General features: G+C 47.7%; 1 protein-coding gene across 4 annotated transcripts in view; it reads left to right on the forward strand.

Moving 5' to 3' along the window:
• Nucleotides 1-15000, forward strand: part of akap13b (A-kinase anchoring protein 13b) — a 75774-nt gene that overhangs the window by 28686 nt on the left and 32088 nt on the right. For all 4 annotated transcript variants that reach the window (XM_081698897.1, XM_081698899.1, XM_081698898.1 and 1 more), the window contains 10 exons: nt 161-236; nt 720-838; nt 1980-2239; nt 2488-2535; nt 2896-2955; nt 3856-4039; nt 4208-4304; nt 6647-6683; nt 6899-7013; nt 8948-9128. In XM_081698897.1, the coding sequence (XP_081555023.1) occupies nt 161-236; nt 720-838; nt 1980-2239; nt 2488-2535; nt 2896-2955; nt 3856-4039; nt 4208-4304; nt 6647-6683; nt 6899-7013; nt 8948-9128 (1177 nt within the window). The remainder of the gene's footprint in view (nt 1-160; nt 237-719; nt 839-1979; nt 2240-2487; nt 2536-2895; nt 2956-3855; nt 4040-4207; nt 4305-6646; nt 6684-6898; nt 7014-8947; nt 9129-15000) is intronic.

Raw genomic sequence — 15000 nt, forward strand, 5'->3', positions numbered from 1 at the left:
CTGTGACAATGTTAAGAAGCTAAAAATAATTGAGATGCTTGTGAGTGTTCTGCAAAGGAACCTGATCTGTGTTTTAAAACACTCCTGCTCACTGCTACACGAGGAAGTCCCACTGTGTTCTGTGTGAAGGTGTTTGTTACAGGTGTTTGTCTGTCTCTAGGTCCGCAGGGGGCCGGAGGTGTTCTGTCCTGTGGGGGAGGTGTGCTCTCCAGTTCTGACGGAGCAGCCAGGAACAGGTAATACGGCACAGCTACTACAATACAGTACAAATAAACTCACAGCGGGGAAGGGGCTCTCAATTCTTAGTCCAAGTTCATCTTTCCCGTCATAATTAATATTTAATATTATTGATGTCCAGAACATCCTTCAGTACAACTCTAACACAGTTACTGCTGTGGTTGTGTGTGGGGGGGGGGGGGGGGTGGGTGGGTGGGTTTCTTTTGTGTGGAGGAAGTAGCATCTGGGTTTATGAATGTGTGTCTTTTTTTTTTTCTTAATATCACATAAGAAAAAGCATGCATGTACGCGAGTGTACACACACACGTTACCTCCAGTGGAAAATGCATGTCTTCCTATCAAAACAAAAAAGTCTCAAATCCAGTAGGATCATCTATTTAAGTAGATGACATCAGCATCCTGTGTAACAGCCCTGTATTGTGGTAGACTGTCCTCATGCACCACTGAGTCACATGTGCTCGCGCTCTCTCTCTCTCTCTCAGATCTTTCCCCTGAGGAGATGTGTTTGTGTGTGTCTGTGAACTCCCTGCCTGCACTAGACTCTGTCAGTGATGGGGACTCACTACTTGGGCCAGAGACTGATGATAGTGTCTTCAAACAGGTGAGAGTGTGTGTGTGTTTTGATCTCATCCCTTCCCTAACTGCTTCTGCTGGTGATGCAGGCCTTGTTCTGTTTGTTTTGGTTCTGGTGCCAGTGTTATGTAATGTGTGATTGTTTCGGGGTAATTCTGACCTCATTTTGGTTGACGTCACCCTGCTGTGTCCCGCCATGTCCCACTAAGCTTAGCCCTTTTTTCCAGGACAAACTCAGATTACAGTTTGAATGCATTTGTTCTGGGTGGAGTTTGACTTTACAGCTAATAGTGGTGTTTGGATACTGGGTCATTTGGACTTACTGGTTCAGATTATGTTTCTCATATTGGTTCAGTCTGAGCAGTTGTTGAATTAAGACCTTGTTCTGTGGGTTGTTGAGGACTGGTTCTGTGGCTGGTGGTTATTGTTGTTTTAAGGACTGGTTCTGTGGCTGGTTGTTGAGCGTTGTTTTTTTTTAGTTGTTGTTAATGTAGTAATAATTTTTATCACCAAGAAACGATCTGTGTTGTTTATAGAAGTGAGTCAAATTGCTTTGTAGTCCTCAGATTAATCAGTTTATGTTCTGTGGAGCAGGTCTCCCACACGGAGGCGACCGTGTTTTAAAATTTAGTATAGTATCTCTGATACCTCCAGACCACTAGGTGTCAGTATAATGGCTGTGTCGTACCAGGTGACCCACCCCTGACCCGCCACCTGACCCTGATCTAGTTTTATACAGTCAGATGTGCCGTTGCTCCGCCCACACCCTCTGTCTGACTAGGGCATCACATGCTTGCACATTGGAGAAAGCTAATAGTGTGTGTGTGTGTGTGTGTGTGTGTGTGTGTGTGTGTGTGTGTGTGTGTGTGTGTGTGTGTGTGTGTGTGAGAGATGGAGAGAGATGGAGAAAGTGTTGAGGGGGGTGAGAGAACATTTATGTAAGCTGTACAGAGATGTTTGCCAACTGTAGCAGACCTCATCGTGTGTGTGTGTGAGAAACTGGGCAGGCTGGTCTGGGTCAGACTCACTGGGAGGTTGGTTAGTGGACAGACCCTCCCTCAGAGAGACCCTCCTTTTGCGTCCATGTTCAGACACCGTCATCCCAAGCAGTTACACACTTACCCATATGCCTACATGCTCCCCCCTCTCTCTCTCTCTCTCTCTCTCAGATTGAGGACACCATCACTCTCGCAGGAGACAGCACCAGTGGGATCTCATTGACTGGATCCATCTCCACAGACGACTCCTCCGCTGGAGACACGTCCCCAGTGGGCGGAGCCGAGGAGGGAGAGAAGCAGGATTGCCTGATGGAGGTGCCGGAGCGTTCAGTGATCGTGCGCACCAGTGCACGTGCTCTCTCTCCAACACGGAGACACAGCTGGGAGGCAAACCGAAACTCTGCCCGCGAGTCCGACATGGACCAGCGCAGGTACACACACACACACACACACACACACACACATCCCTACCTGTCTGTCTGTTTGCTGGCCAGGTGAGGGACGGGCGATGCAGGTGTGTGTGGGGTGTGTTTGGGAAGCTCTGATCAGAAACGTGTCTCACACTTTCATACTAATCATGTCAGCAGTTTGAGAGTCTCATTCCTTTATTCATTTTTTAATTTTTTCATTTTCACATCATTTATCTTTTTTCTTCCTCCATCCCTCTCTCCGGGTCCAGTGTTGTACAGAATTTGGAGGAAATGAAGTCTGCAGGACACAGGAGGAGGTACAGCAGTTCTTATTAACTCCGCCCCCAGACAGACACTCCGCCCCCGTAACTTAAAACCCTTCTGTGGAACTGTAACTGTTAGCACCAGTGGTGACCGGTACAGCCTGCTGGTGACCAGTACAACCTGCTTTTTTTGGAAGATGGAGAGATGAAATTGGAATTGAATAAAGTGTCAGATTTAATTAAGATCGGTGCAAATTGTCATTTTATGCTGTCATTTTCAGTAAAGGACGACTACCAGTAACGCCTACCAGTAACATCTTTCCTGCAAAACTAAACCCATATAACACTCATGACCATATCTCTGTCTATCTGTTTGACTGTCTGTCTGTGTTCATCACTCTTCCTCTGGCCCAGTATGAGCTGGTGTCCCTCCGATGTCCACCGCCCTGAGACAGATGAGATGAACGCCAGAAGGTAATGAGTGCAGAGAGATGCAGATTGAGTGAGGTAGAGAGAGGGACGAGAGGAGTGAAATTGCGGCTGTGGGCTCTGCGTGTGTGTGTGTGTGTGTGTGTGTGTGTCACTTCCTTTCCTCACTTATGTGGACGTCTTCAAACCTCAGACAAAAGGTCCTAGTCACTTCCTCTCACCCCATCCCTCAGCCTGCCCCATACTCACACAATCTCACACAGAGCTCAGCTCAACTCAGCCCTCTGCTCACCATGTCCAGAATTCTCATTTATGTCTCAGAGCCCCTCGACTGGTAAGATAAAGGATCAATTTATCCTGATGACGTTTTGTCTTGTGCTGTGATGTCAGTGTTTTAGTTCTGAGGTATTAGGTGTGTGTGTGAGAGAGAGAGATGAGGGCTAATTGTGTTTGTAAGAATGTTACTCTGAGTTGAGCCTTGAGGAGATGGAGAATATTTGAAGTGTTTAATGTTTAAAACTGTGTGTGTACGAAAGTATCCTGGTATTGAGAATGTGGGCTGAAGGCTATCGGTGAGACAAAGGATGAGAAATGGGTTATGTTAATACACACACAGGGTGGTGGAGAGAGCTATAGTCTTACTGTGATCACATTCCTTCTGTATAAACACACTTCCTCGTGGATGTGGTGATATCACTATGGATTTCCCATTAGATGCTGTAACTCAGTAATTATGTTGATAAACAAATCATGATCGAATACAGTAACCCCTCGTCCCCTCTGTGGGGGGGGGGGTGTGAGCGTGTGTGAGCGTGTGTGTGTGAGCGTGTGTGTGTGTGAGCGTGTGTGTGTGTGCGTGTGAGCGTGCGTGCGTGAGCGTGCGTGCGTGTGTGTGTGCGTGCGCGCGTGTGTGAAGGTAACATCCCTCTCACCCCCCCTCTTCAGCTACAGTCTGGAGGGGCTGTCAGATGAGCGTGAGGGGGAGGGGTCTAGCATGCTTGGCTCCGCCTCTCCACGGGAGCCCAGCTGCCCGTCCAGACTGGCCAATGAGGAAAGAGGATCCCTGGTGTCTCTGACCGAGGAAGACCAGGAGGAAGACCTCGGGGATGCCAGCAGCGTGGACAGCCAGGTGAAAAAACACACACACACACACACACACACACACACACACATTTAGAAGTATTTTTATTTCATGGGTTCTTTCACAGATTGCGCTGTTCTGTAGCTGTGTACCAAAGGGGTGGCTGAGTGTGTGCTGTGTGTTGCGTGTCCTGCGGTGGTGTGTGTTCTCTTCCAGAGGTCGGCTCAGGGCGGGTGGTGTTCGGGTCCTCCAGCGCCACTCAACCTCACCAAGTCTGTCTCCATGTCCGCCATCAGTCCCCGAGATCTGGACGGTGGGCACCTTCTCTTTGCTCTTTCCGCCGCTGTGCTCTGTTCTGCTGTGCTGGGATCAGTAAACATAAAGTGGCGCCTAAAAGAAGCACACAGGAAATTGGTGTCCTTACTGTACCCAGATCAGTTGAGATGTTGTGTTCAAAACCATGTCCACATCGCGTCCTTACTCTGCGTTATACCAGACTTTGTCGTTAGTGTGTTTCCGTCAGTCACTCACACCTCCCTCACTCATCTGTGATGAACACCTGGTATTTAACACCAGACGCGCGTGTGTATGTGTGTGGGGGGGAAATTGATCTTTTCCCTGCACTCGGACTTGGTCTGTCCATACTGGGCTTGGAGCTCTGAGCCGTCTGACGCTGACGATTGGCTGTGGAGGTGTGATTGACAGCTTGTCCTGCCTATACCATATGCTGAAGGCCCAGGAGTGCAGTCAGCTTCACTCCGCTGCCAGTACTGTCATAAATCCTGATTTGCTCTCTCTCCTGTCAATTATCCTGGATCCCAGCAGTGATGGGTCGACCTCCACCCAAGCGGTAAATCAGTTTCTCCTCCAGCATCTTGTCCCGCCTCACCAAATCTAAATCTGTTTGCTATTGGCTCTTGAAGTGATGACGAGGCAGCTGCCAGTAAGTAAGAGAAAACAGAAAGAAGAAAAAGGAAAACTCCCAGAATGCCTGACACTAAATCCTAGCCCCGCCCCACTGCGTGACCCCTCCCAATCACATGACCCCTCCCCTTGCTGTGACCCCTCCCAATCACATGGCCCCTTTCCCAGTTGCTTGGCCCCTCCCCCACTGCATTTTCTGCAGTGCTTTGCTCTTCATTGGGAATTAATCTGTAAGGATGTGATGACCTTTCACATTCCTGTCTTTTCCCAGTCCTGTCCAAGTCATTTGGACAGAGGGATCAAAAAAACCAGACAAACCTCCCAGTCAGAACAGTTGAACAGAGTGAGGATGTGTGTGGAAACTGGCGCCCAATGCTGGGTTAATGCCTTATTTAACAGTGAAGCTGAATGCATCTTCTGATGGATGAAGTGTGTGTGTGTGTGTGTGTGTGTGTGTGTACTGGCTCTATTATTGCTAACAGTTCCGACATATTTGAGTTTTTTCCTCAAGGGTCTTGTGGAATCTGTGATATATGGATAATCGGAAGAAAAACTTTAACTTGGCTGCTGGCTGCAAAAGGTTGCGATGTTTTTAATGTTGTTTTTACAAGTAAACTGCTTTATCTGTCGGAGGGTTAAACCATCTGGATGGACCAATGACCTTCAGCCTCAGTAAATGGAGACATTATAACTCTGTATTACCGTCTTCAACGGCGACGTCATGTCCCTTTATTTGTATTTCAGGGAGACACTGTGTGCTTTTATTAGTAGCTTAATGAGATGTTACATCTCTTAGTAGTAGAAAATGTTCAGTGTTATATGGGTGGGGGTGTTTGTGTTGGGGGCTAGTGAGTGCAGGGTTGGGGGGTGTGTGTTGGGGGCTAGTGAGTGCAGGGTTGGGGGGGGTGTGTTGGGGGCTAGTGAGTGCAGGGTTTTAGGGTGTGTGTGTTGGGGGCTAGTGAGTGCAGGGTTGGGGGGTGTGTGTTGGGGGGGCTAGTGAGTGCAGGGTTGGGGGGCTGTGTGTTGGGGGGGCTAGTGAGTGCAGGGTTGGGGGGGTGTGTGTTGGGGGGGCTAGTGAGTGCAGGGTTGGGGGGGTGTGTGTGTTGGGGGGGCTAGTGAGTGCAGGGTTGGGGGGGTGTGTGTGTTGGGGGGGCTAGTGAGTGCAGGGTTGGGGGGGTGTGTGTGTTGGGGGGGCTAGTGAGTGCAGGGTTGGGGGGGTGTGTGTGTTGGGGGGGCTAGTGAGTGCAGGGTTGGGGGGGTGTGTGTGTTGGGGGGGCTAGTGAGTGCAGGGTTGGGGGGGTGTGTGTGTTGGGGGGGCTAGTGAGTGCAGGGTTGGGGGGGTGTGTGTGGGGGGGGCTAGTGAGTGCAGGGTTGGGGGGGTGTGTGTGTTGGGGGGGCTAGTGAGTGCAGGGTTGGGGGGGTGTGTGTGTTGGGGGGGCTAGTGAGTGCAGGGTTGGGGGGGTGTGTGTTGGGGGCTAGTGAGTGCAGGGTTGGGGGGGTGTGTTGCATCTTCCTGTTACATGAACATTAACAGTATTTATCTGACACTTTTATCCAAAGCGACTTACAATTCTGACTGAACACATCTTGAATAATTGAGGGTTAAGGGTCTTGCTCATGTGATTGGTTCCGCCCATCGTAGGTTTTCTTTCTTGTGATTGGCTCAGCCCATCGTAGGTTTTCTTTCTTGTGATTGGCTCTGCCCGTGACAGGTTTTCTTTCTCCTTCCAGACTCTTTGATGCCACTGTCGGGGACACTGGAGTCCAGGTAACTGTCGTTCTGATTCTGGACAGATTCCGGATTATTCCTCCACACACACACACACACACACGCATACATACACACCCAGACTTTGTCCTTTAACTCGTTTAACTCTTCCTTTCTTGTCCGTCTTTGGTTCTTTCTTGCTAACTTCTTCTTCTTAGGTTGGTTTTGAAGCCTTCACAATATATTGCATAACCCCTCCCTCTCTCTCCCTATAGTATATCAGAGGAGGAGCCTGGCCCTTTAAGGAGTGACAGTGAAGCTAGAGTGGGTGTGACCAAAGTGAGCCGCACTTTCAGCTACCTCAAGAGCAAAATGACCAAGAAGAACAAGGTGTGTGTGTGTGTGTGAGGTCATACACACACGCGCATACACATACATACACACGCATACGTACATACACGCATGCATGCATGCATACATGCATACACACATACATACATACGCATACATACACGCGCATACATACATGCGCGCATACATACACACACCGATACACACGCGCATACACATACATACACACGCATACGTACATACACACGCATACGTACATGCACGCATGCGTACATACGCGCATGCACGCATGCGTACACACGCGCACATACATACATACATACATACACACACTTCAGTGTTTTAAGTGTCTTCTAGTTGCTGCTGGTATAAACAAAATGTTACTTGGTGTCTGCTGTGGTGTTACTGGTCTGGGGAAGTCCTCTTCTCTAAAGCTTGAGTGGACATCTGGTCACATGACTCAGGTGAAAAGTAGATGGTTTGCATCCTCACTCACAGATATGGAGACGCTGTCTTTTAAAAATACACTCATCACACACAATCTGCCTCATCTCACTTCCTCTGCCTGGGTTGCTTGCCATCGTGGGAAAGAGTGAGTGTGTGTGTGAGGCCAGTGTGGTGTTGGGCCGGATGTGCTGAGCAGCCACTTTGTCCCACAGGGATGTTCTCTGAAGCTGACGAGGGTTTGGGTGGGGACGGAGGTGGGACCCCACAGCGCCACCCTGAAGACTCGGTGTGGATGGACATAAACTGTTCTTCACTGGCTTTGATCTGCATTAAGACTAAACTGTAGTGCAGTTGATTTAGTTGTTTGTGTTTTGATTTTGTTTGTGTCTGATGCTGTCTCGTTGGGAGGCTGTGGCCTTCCTTTGCCCTGTTGTCTGCTGTGTGTGTGTGTGTGTGTGTGTGTGTGTGTGTGTGTGTGTGTGTGTGTCTGATGTGTGCTCTTGAGGTGATCACTCTGAAAGTAACAGGAAGTGTTGGTCACATCTGCAGTGCACCACTAACGTTGGCCCGTGCAAGTGGTTTCTCGAACTTTGTTTTCTCCCAGGCAGTTGAGCACCTATTCAGTTGTTTTGTGAAGTGTTTTTCTTAGTCTGTCCTCCTGTTGTTTGGCTGTGGTGCTGGGAGACTGAACCTGCTCTCGTAATGTGGCCTGCAGACAGTCTGGACCCGCTCTGGGCTCTCAGACGTGTGCTGCTGTAAGAGAGCCATGCAGGGTGTCCTGCCCTGGAGTTGTGACAGGCTGTGGAGAATTTCTCAACATCTTGCCACAAACACACGCGGTGTTCTGTACTGTCGTGAGAGTGCCAGTATGCTGTGAGACAGCTCGCCACGGATCTCGGTGTGTCCAGCGTGGTGTTTGGGTTGCTGGTCGTGTGTGTGTAGTCTGGCGTAGTAAGACATTCTGACCAGGCGTCTGTCTGAGGGCACCGAGGTGAACATGGTGGTATCTGATGATCCTACAGGCTCCCGGCTGACCCTGAGGCACGGGTGGAGGGGTGGGGGTGTAGGTGGAGAGAGGTGGGGGTGTGGGTGTAGCCAGCTGAATGCTCAGGTAGCGAGCGTAAGGAGTGCTGAGTTAAGTTTCAGAAGCGTCACGGTCCACAGTGTTTCAACCTGAGATGTTTTCAGGGTGTTAATGTATAACAGGTGATATGAAGCATTTTCCATTCATTGTTCCCCATGGAGGACTTCAGAACCGTGGTCCATATGAAGAGTTCTGACTTGAACATTCTGGTTATCAGCAGGCTTCTCTTAAACGAGGGCTGTCGAGATGTCTCGTCCACAGCGGTTATGTCTCTACAGTGACAGTGTCCTAAGAGAGACGTGTCCCTGTCGTGCACTCAGACTCATCATGTCCTCACCTGGGGAGAGTTAGCGTGATAGCTAGCTCATTTTATAGTGCTGCTTCTTTACTCATTCTGTGTGTGTGTGTGTGTGTGTGTGTGTGTGTGTGTGTGTGTGTTCAGGAGAAGGACCGAGAGAAGAATAAAGATGGCAAAGAGAAGGAGAAATGGAGCACCAATGGGCATATATTTAGCCCCGCCTCTACTCCGCCCCATCTCTTTAGCCCCGCCTCTACTCCGCCCCCAATCCCTTGCCTTCAGTGCAACAAACCAGTCAACAATAAAGATGCTCTGCTGTGCACAAGTACGGACATACACCTGCCCTTCTCTCTCACAATCTCTCGCTTTCATCCTGCTTCCTGTTTTCTGCTGGGCACTGAACTCATGGAAAAAGTGAGTGGAGCTGATGTGGTTGATGGAGCTGATGTGGCTGATCATGGCTGAAAGATTTGAGACTGACTAATTTTTGTAATTTGTCACAGTTTGATGCTTCAGTTTTTAAGAGATAAGATGAATTGCAATTAATTGCAAAGTCACTTCCATGAAAATTAACTTAATTACAAAAATTACTGCATTGCAGTCCTGCCACCAAATGGCCTGCTAACGTCATTTCCGTGATCCTCTCGTTAGCTGAGGAGAAGTGTTAACTAGGACAAGGCAGCTGATATCATTCTGTCTGATTAGAAGATTTTCTTCTGGTAACTGTGGTTACCTCTATGGAAACACATGCAGTTATCATTGCATTAAAAGGGCTTCACAGGTAAGGACATTGCTGCTTGTAAGAGAGCACTTAAATCAACCATTTATCCAATCAACTGCAGTGAAGAAGGCTTCAGGGCACCCAAGACCGTCAAGCAAGTGTGGCCAGAAAACTCCCCAGATCTCAATCGCACTGAGAACCTGTGGTCTCTCCTCAAAAAGAGGGTGGACAAACAAACAATCAGTGCTTGATCAACTCCAAGCACTGATTAGGCAAGAATGGGTTGCCATCAGTTAATATTTTGCCCAGAAGCTGATATGCCAAGGTGAATTGCAGAATATTGAAGAAGGGTTAACACTGTAAATATTGAGTGTTTGCTTAAACTGGATGTATTAGTCAATAAAAAGTTAAAACACTTATGAAATGCTTCACTATACAATATAAACATCTGACAAAAGGATCTAAAAAAACTGTGGCAGTAAACTTGTGAAAAGCAAAATTTCTCTCTCTCTCTCTCTCAGCGGTGCACTTCCTGTAAGCTGTAGTTCTGCTGTGTAGTTCAGGTTGCTACTGAATCTCTGACCTCTTCCACTCTGGTGGGTTTTAAGCCATCAGAAGCTGCACGTCAGTATCACGCGTGTTCTGCTGTCAAGTGGTGGTGTGGTCTCTGGTTCCTGTCAGGTCATGGTGCAGGGTTGGTCATGTGGGCTGGTGTGTGTGTATATGGTGGGTATATGTGTGTTAGAGAGTGTAAATAAGACGGGGATGTAGCCAACATAGAGAGAAGAGAGAATGCACACTAAAAGAATAAAATACAGACTAAAGGAATAAAATGCGGACTAAAGGAATAAAATGCGGACTAAAGGAATAAAATGCAGACTAAAGGAAAGAAACAAATTAAGAAAAGTGAGGGTGGGGGTGGGTGTGTATTTATAGGCTGTGTGGTAGTGGGAGCTGTGTGTATAGGATGAGTGTGTTTGTAGGCCGTGTGTGGTAGTGGGAGTGGTGTGTGTATAGGATGAGTGTGTGTGTGTGGTAGTGGGACCGGTGTGTAGGATGAATGTGTTAGTGGGAGCTGTGTGTACAGGATGAGTGTATATATAGGCTTTGTGTGTGTGTGTGGTAGTGGGAGCTGTGTGTATAGGATGTGTGTGTATATATAGGCTGTGTGTGTTTGTGGGAGCTGTGTGTGTGTATAGGCTGTGTGTGTTAGTGGAAGCGGTGTGTATAGGATGAGTGTGTGTGTGTATAGGCTGTGTGTGTTAGTGGAAGCGGTGTGTATAGGATGAGTGTGTGTGTGTATAGGCTGTGTGTGTTAGTGGAAGCGGTGTGTATAGGATGAGTGTGTGTGTATAGGCTGTGTGTGGTAGTGGAAGCGGTGTGTATAGGATGAGTGTGTGTGTGTATAGGCTGTGTGTGGTAGTGGGAGCTGTGTGTGTGTATAGGCTGTGTGTGTTAGTGGAAGCGGTGTGTATAGGATGAGTGTGTGTGTGTATAGGCTGTGTGTGTTAGTGGAAGCGGTGTGTATAGGATGAGTGTGTGTGTATAGGCTGTGTGTGTTAGTGGAAGCGGTGTGTATAGGATGTGTGTGTGTATAGGCTGTGTGTGTTAGTGGAAGCGGTGTGTATAGGATGTGTGTGTGTGTATAGGCTGTGTGTGTTAGTGGAAGCGGTGTGTATAGGATGAGTGTGTGTGTATAGGCTGTGTGGTAGTGGGAGCTGTGTGTGTGTGTGTATAGGCTGTGTGTGGTAGTGGGAGCTGTGTGTGTGCATAGACTGTGTGGTAGTGGGAGCTGTGTGTGTGTATAGGCTGTGTGTGGTAGTGGGAGCTGTGTGTGTGTATAGGCTGTGTGTGGTAGTGGGAGCTGTGTGTGTGTATAGGCTGTGTGTGGTAGTGGGAGCTGTGTGTGTGTATAGGCTGTGTGTGGTTGTGGGAGCGGTGTGTGTGTATAGGATGAGTGTGTGTGTGTGTGTGTGTATAGGATGAGTGTGTGTGTGTGTGTGTATAGGATGAGTGTTTGTGTGTGTGTGTGTGTGTATAGGATGAGTGAGTGTGTGTGTGTGTGTGTGTGTGTGTATAGGATGAGTGTGTGTATAGGATGAGTGTGTGTATAGGATGAGTGTGTGTGTGTGTGTGTATAGGATGAGTGTGTGTATAGGATGAGTGTGTGTATAGGATGAGTGTGTGTATAGGATGAGTGTGTGTATAGGATGAGTGTGTGTGTGTGTGTGTATAGGATGAGTGTGTGTGTGTGTGTGTGTGTGTGTATAGGATGAGTGTGTGTGTGTGTGTGTGTGTGTATAGGATGAGTGTGTGTGTGTGTGTATAGGATGAGTGTGTGTGTGTGTGTGTATAGGATGAGTGTGTGTGTGTGTGTATAGGATGAGTGTGTGTGTGTGTGTGTGTGTGTGTGTGTGTATAGGATGAGTGTGTGTGTGTGTGTGTGTGTGTGTGTATAGGATGAGTGTGTGTGTGTGTGTATAGGATGAGTGTGTGTGTGTGTATAGGATGAGTGTGTGTGTGTGTGTGTGTGTATAGGATGTGTGTGTGTGTATAGGATGAGTGTGTGTGTGTGTATAGGATGAGTGTGTGTGTGTGTGTGTGTGTGTGTGTGTGTGTGTGTGTATAGGATGAGTGTGTGTGTGTGTGTGTGTGTGTGTGTGTGTGTGTGTGTGTGTGTATAGGATGAGTGTGTGTGTGTGTGTGTGTGTGTATAGGATGAGTGTGTGTGTGTGTGTATAGGATGAGTGTGTGTGTGTGTGTGTGTGTGTGTATAGGATGAGTGTGTGTGTGTGTGTGTGTATAGGATGAGTGTGTGTGTGTGTGTGTGTGTGTATAGGATGAGTGTGTGTGTGTGTGTGTGTGTGTATAGGATGAGTGTGTGTGTGTGTGTGTGTGTGTATAGGATGAGTGTGTGTGTGTGTGTGTGTATAGGATGAGTGTGTGTGTGTGTATAGGATGAGTGTGTGTGTGTATAGGATGAGTGTGTGTGTGTATAGGATGAGTGTGTGTGTGTATAGGATGAGTGTGTGTGTGTATAGGATGAGTGTGTGTGTGTGTGTGTGTATAGGATGAGTGTGTGTGTGTGTGTGTGTATAGGATGAGTGTGTGTGTGTGTGTGTGTATAGGATGAGTGTGTGTGTGTATAGGATGAGTGTGTGTGTGTATAGGATGAGTGTGTGTGTGTGTATAGGATGAGTGTGTGTGTGTATAGGATGAGGATGAGTGTGTGTGTGTGTGTGTGTATAGGATGAGTGTGTGTGTGTGTGTGTGTGTATAGGATGAGTGTGTGTGTATAGGATGAGTGTGTGTGTGTATAGGATGAGTGTGTGTGTGTATAGGATGAGTGTGTGTGTGTGTGTGTGTGTGTGTATAGGATGAGTGTGTGTGTGTGTGTGTGTGTGTGTATAGGATGAGTGTGTGTGTGTGTGTGTGTGTATAGGATGAGTGTGTGTGTGTGTATAGGATGTGTGTGTGTGTGTGTATAGGATGAGTGTGTGTGTGTGTGTATAGGATGAGTGTGTGTGTGTATAGGATGAGTGTGTGTGTGTATAGGATGAGTGTGTGTGTGTATAGGATGAGTGTGTGTGTGTATAGGATGAGTGTGTGTGTGTGTGTGTGTGTATAGGATGAGTGTGTGTGTGTGTGTGTGTGTATAGGATGAGTGTGTGTGTGTGTATAGGATGTGTGTGTGTGTGTGTGTATAGGATGAGTGTGTGTGTGTATAGGATGAGTGTGTGTGTGTATAGGATGAGTGTGTGTGTGTGTGTGTATAGGATGAGTGTGTGTGTGTGTGTGTGTGTATAGGATGAGTGTGTGTGTGTGTGTATAGGATGAGTGTGTGTGTGTATAGGATGAGTGTGTGTGTGTATAGGATGAGTGTGTGTGTGTGTGTGTATAGGATGTGTGTGTGTGTGTGTAGGATGAGTGTGTGTGTGTGTGTGTGTGTATAGGATGAGTGTGTGTGTGTATAGGATGAGTGTGTGTGTATAGGATGAGTGTGTGTGTGTATAGGATGAGTGTGTGTGTGTGTGTATAGGATGAGTGTGTGTGTGTGTGTGTGTGTATAGGATGAGTGTGTGTGTGTGTGTGTGTGTGTGTATAGGATGAGTGTGTGTGTGTGTGTGTGTGTATAGGATGAGTGTGTGTGTGTGTGTGTGTGTGTGTGTATAGGATGAGTGTGTGTGTGTGTGTGTGTGTGTATAGGATGAGTGTGTGTGTGTGTGTGTGTGTATAGGATGAGTGTGTGTGTGTGCGTGTGTGTATAGGATGAGTGTGTGTGTGCGTGTGTGTATAGGATGAGTGTGTGTGTGCGTGTGTGTATAGGATGAGTGTGTGTGTGTGTATAGGATGAGTGTGTGTGTGTGTGTGTGTATAGGATGAGTGTGTGTGTGTGTGTGTGTATAGGATGAGTGTGTGTGTGTGTGTGTGTATAGGATGAGTGTGTGTGTGTGTGTGTGTATAGGATGAGTGTGTGTGTGTGTGTATAGGATGAGTGTGTGTGTGTGTGTGTGTAGGATGAGTGTGTGTGTGTGTGTGTATAGGATGAGTGTGTGTGTGTGCGTGTGTGTATAGGATGAGTGTGTGTGTGCGTGTGTGTATAGGATGAGTGTGTGTGTGCGTGTGTGTATAGGATGAGTGTGTGTGTGCGTGTGTGTATAGGATGAGTGTGTGTGTGTGTATAGGATGAGTGTGTGTGTGTGTGTGTGTATAGGATGAGTGTGTGTGTGTGTGTGTGTATAGGATGAGTGTGTGTGTGTGTGTGTGTATAGGATGAGTGTGTGTGTGTGTGTATAGGATGAGTGTGTGTGTGTGTGTGTGTAGGATGAGTGTGTGTGTGTGTGTAGGATGAGTGTGTGTGTGTGTGTAGGATGAGTGTGTGTGTGTGTGTAGGATGAGTGTGTGTGTGTGTGTAGGATGAGTGTGTGTGTGTGTATAGGATGAGTGTGTGTGTGTGTGTGTGTGTGTGTATAGGATGAGTGTGTGTGTGTGTGTGTGTGTGTATAGGATGAGTGTGTGTGTGTGTGTATAGGATGTGTGTGTGTGTATAGGATGAGTGTGTGTGTGTGTGTGTGTGTGTATAGGATGTGTGTGTGTGTGTGTGTGTGTGTATAGGATGAGTGTGTGTGTGTGTGTGTGTGTGTGTATAGGATGTGTGTGTGTGTGTGTGTGTGTGTGTATAGGATGAGTGTGTGTGTGTGTGTGTGTGTATAGGATGAGTGTGTGTGTGTGTGTGTGTATAGGATGAGTGTGTGTGTGTGTGTGTATAGGATGAGTGTGTGTGTGTGTGTGTGTATAGGATGAGTGTGTGTGTGTAGGATGAGTGTGTGTGTGTGTATAGGATGAGTGTGTGTGTGTGTGTGTGTATAGGATGAGTGTGTGTGTGTGTGTATAGGATGAGTGTGTGTGTGTGTGTATAGGATGTGTGTGTGTGTATAGGATGAGTGTGTGTGTGTGTGTGTGTATAGGATGAGTG

The sequence above is a fragment of the Electrophorus electricus genome, chromosome 16 (genome assembly GCF_041902795.1).
Source record: "Electrophorus electricus isolate QZ-2024a chromosome 16, ASM4190279v1, whole genome shotgun sequence".
NCBI lineage: Eukaryota > Metazoa > Chordata > Actinopteri > Gymnotiformes > Gymnotidae > Electrophorus > Electrophorus electricus.